Raw genomic sequence first — 789 nt, 5'->3', positions numbered from 1 at the left:
CTGAGCCGTTGGCGGCTTGAAAACGTAGGAGAGGGGGAGAATACAATGAAAATGATAACGTATAATGTGTTAGACAATCACCTGCCTCCACATGTTCGACCGTATACTTGTGTGTTGGAGTGCTCTCCACCGTTTGAAGCCCGCACAGTGTGACGAGGCAAACTGCTGCAGCCGTTTTGTAAAGGGGAGCCATTGCGGTAGAAAGGGTGAGAGAGATTTTAAGGTTCCTCTTGAGCGAAGAAGAAATAGATGCATTCAAGATAATAAATAGAGGAAAGAAAGCAAAGATGCCAGAGTTCTTTGGCTGGTCCTCGAGTCTCGTGAGCAGCGAATGGGACACAGCCGAACAACGGTGTCGGCAATGCAAACAAGGCTTGAAACGCAATATAATTAGGGTGTAACTAAGGTGAAGAAATAAGAATTTCAATGTAGAAGACTTGAGTGCTGTGCTTTTATTGCTGTTCGTGATGGCTCCTGCGGTCCCCCGTAAGAGACCGCTAGAGTTTTAATAGAAGCCTAATGCCCAGACCGCGACATCCGTTCTTGAAATATTCAAAGTGCCGTTGTAATGGAAGAAGTTAATCCATATTTATGACGACATTACTTCAATTGATGCATTTTTTAACAGAGGGAAGAAGCCTCTTGCAAGTCGTGTGCGTTGAACTTGTGTGCTGCGGCCTGACCCACGTTGTACCCCGTGATTGAATAGCACTCAATAACGCGCGTGAGTTAATAAACCGCTTTGAACAGTTCGAGAAACAGCTGGAGATGAAGAATTATAGAAATAAT

The 789-nt window shown here is 44.7% G+C and overlaps 1 protein-coding gene across 1 annotated transcript in view; it reads right to left on the bottom strand.

Moving 5' to 3' along the window:
• EMH_0038730 (SAG family member) overlaps positions 1-193 on the bottom strand; it is a gene marked incomplete at both ends in the record, with an annotated part of 1134 nt that extends 941 nt beyond the window's left edge. The window contains one exon of the mRNA XM_013495324.1: positions 82-193. Within this exon, the coding sequence (XP_013350778.1) occupies positions 82-193 (112 nt within the window). The remainder of the gene's footprint in view (positions 1-81) is intronic.
• Positions 194-789: the final 596 nt, after the last annotated feature.

This window comes from Eimeria mitis, genomic scaffold, assembly GCF_000499745.2.
Source record: "Eimeria mitis Houghton genomic scaffold, Emh_scaff1520, whole genome shotgun sequence".
Taxonomy (NCBI): Eukaryota; Apicomplexa; class Conoidasida; order Eucoccidiorida; family Eimeriidae; genus Eimeria; species Eimeria mitis.
This window is presented reverse-complemented; position numbering and strand designations above follow the sequence as displayed.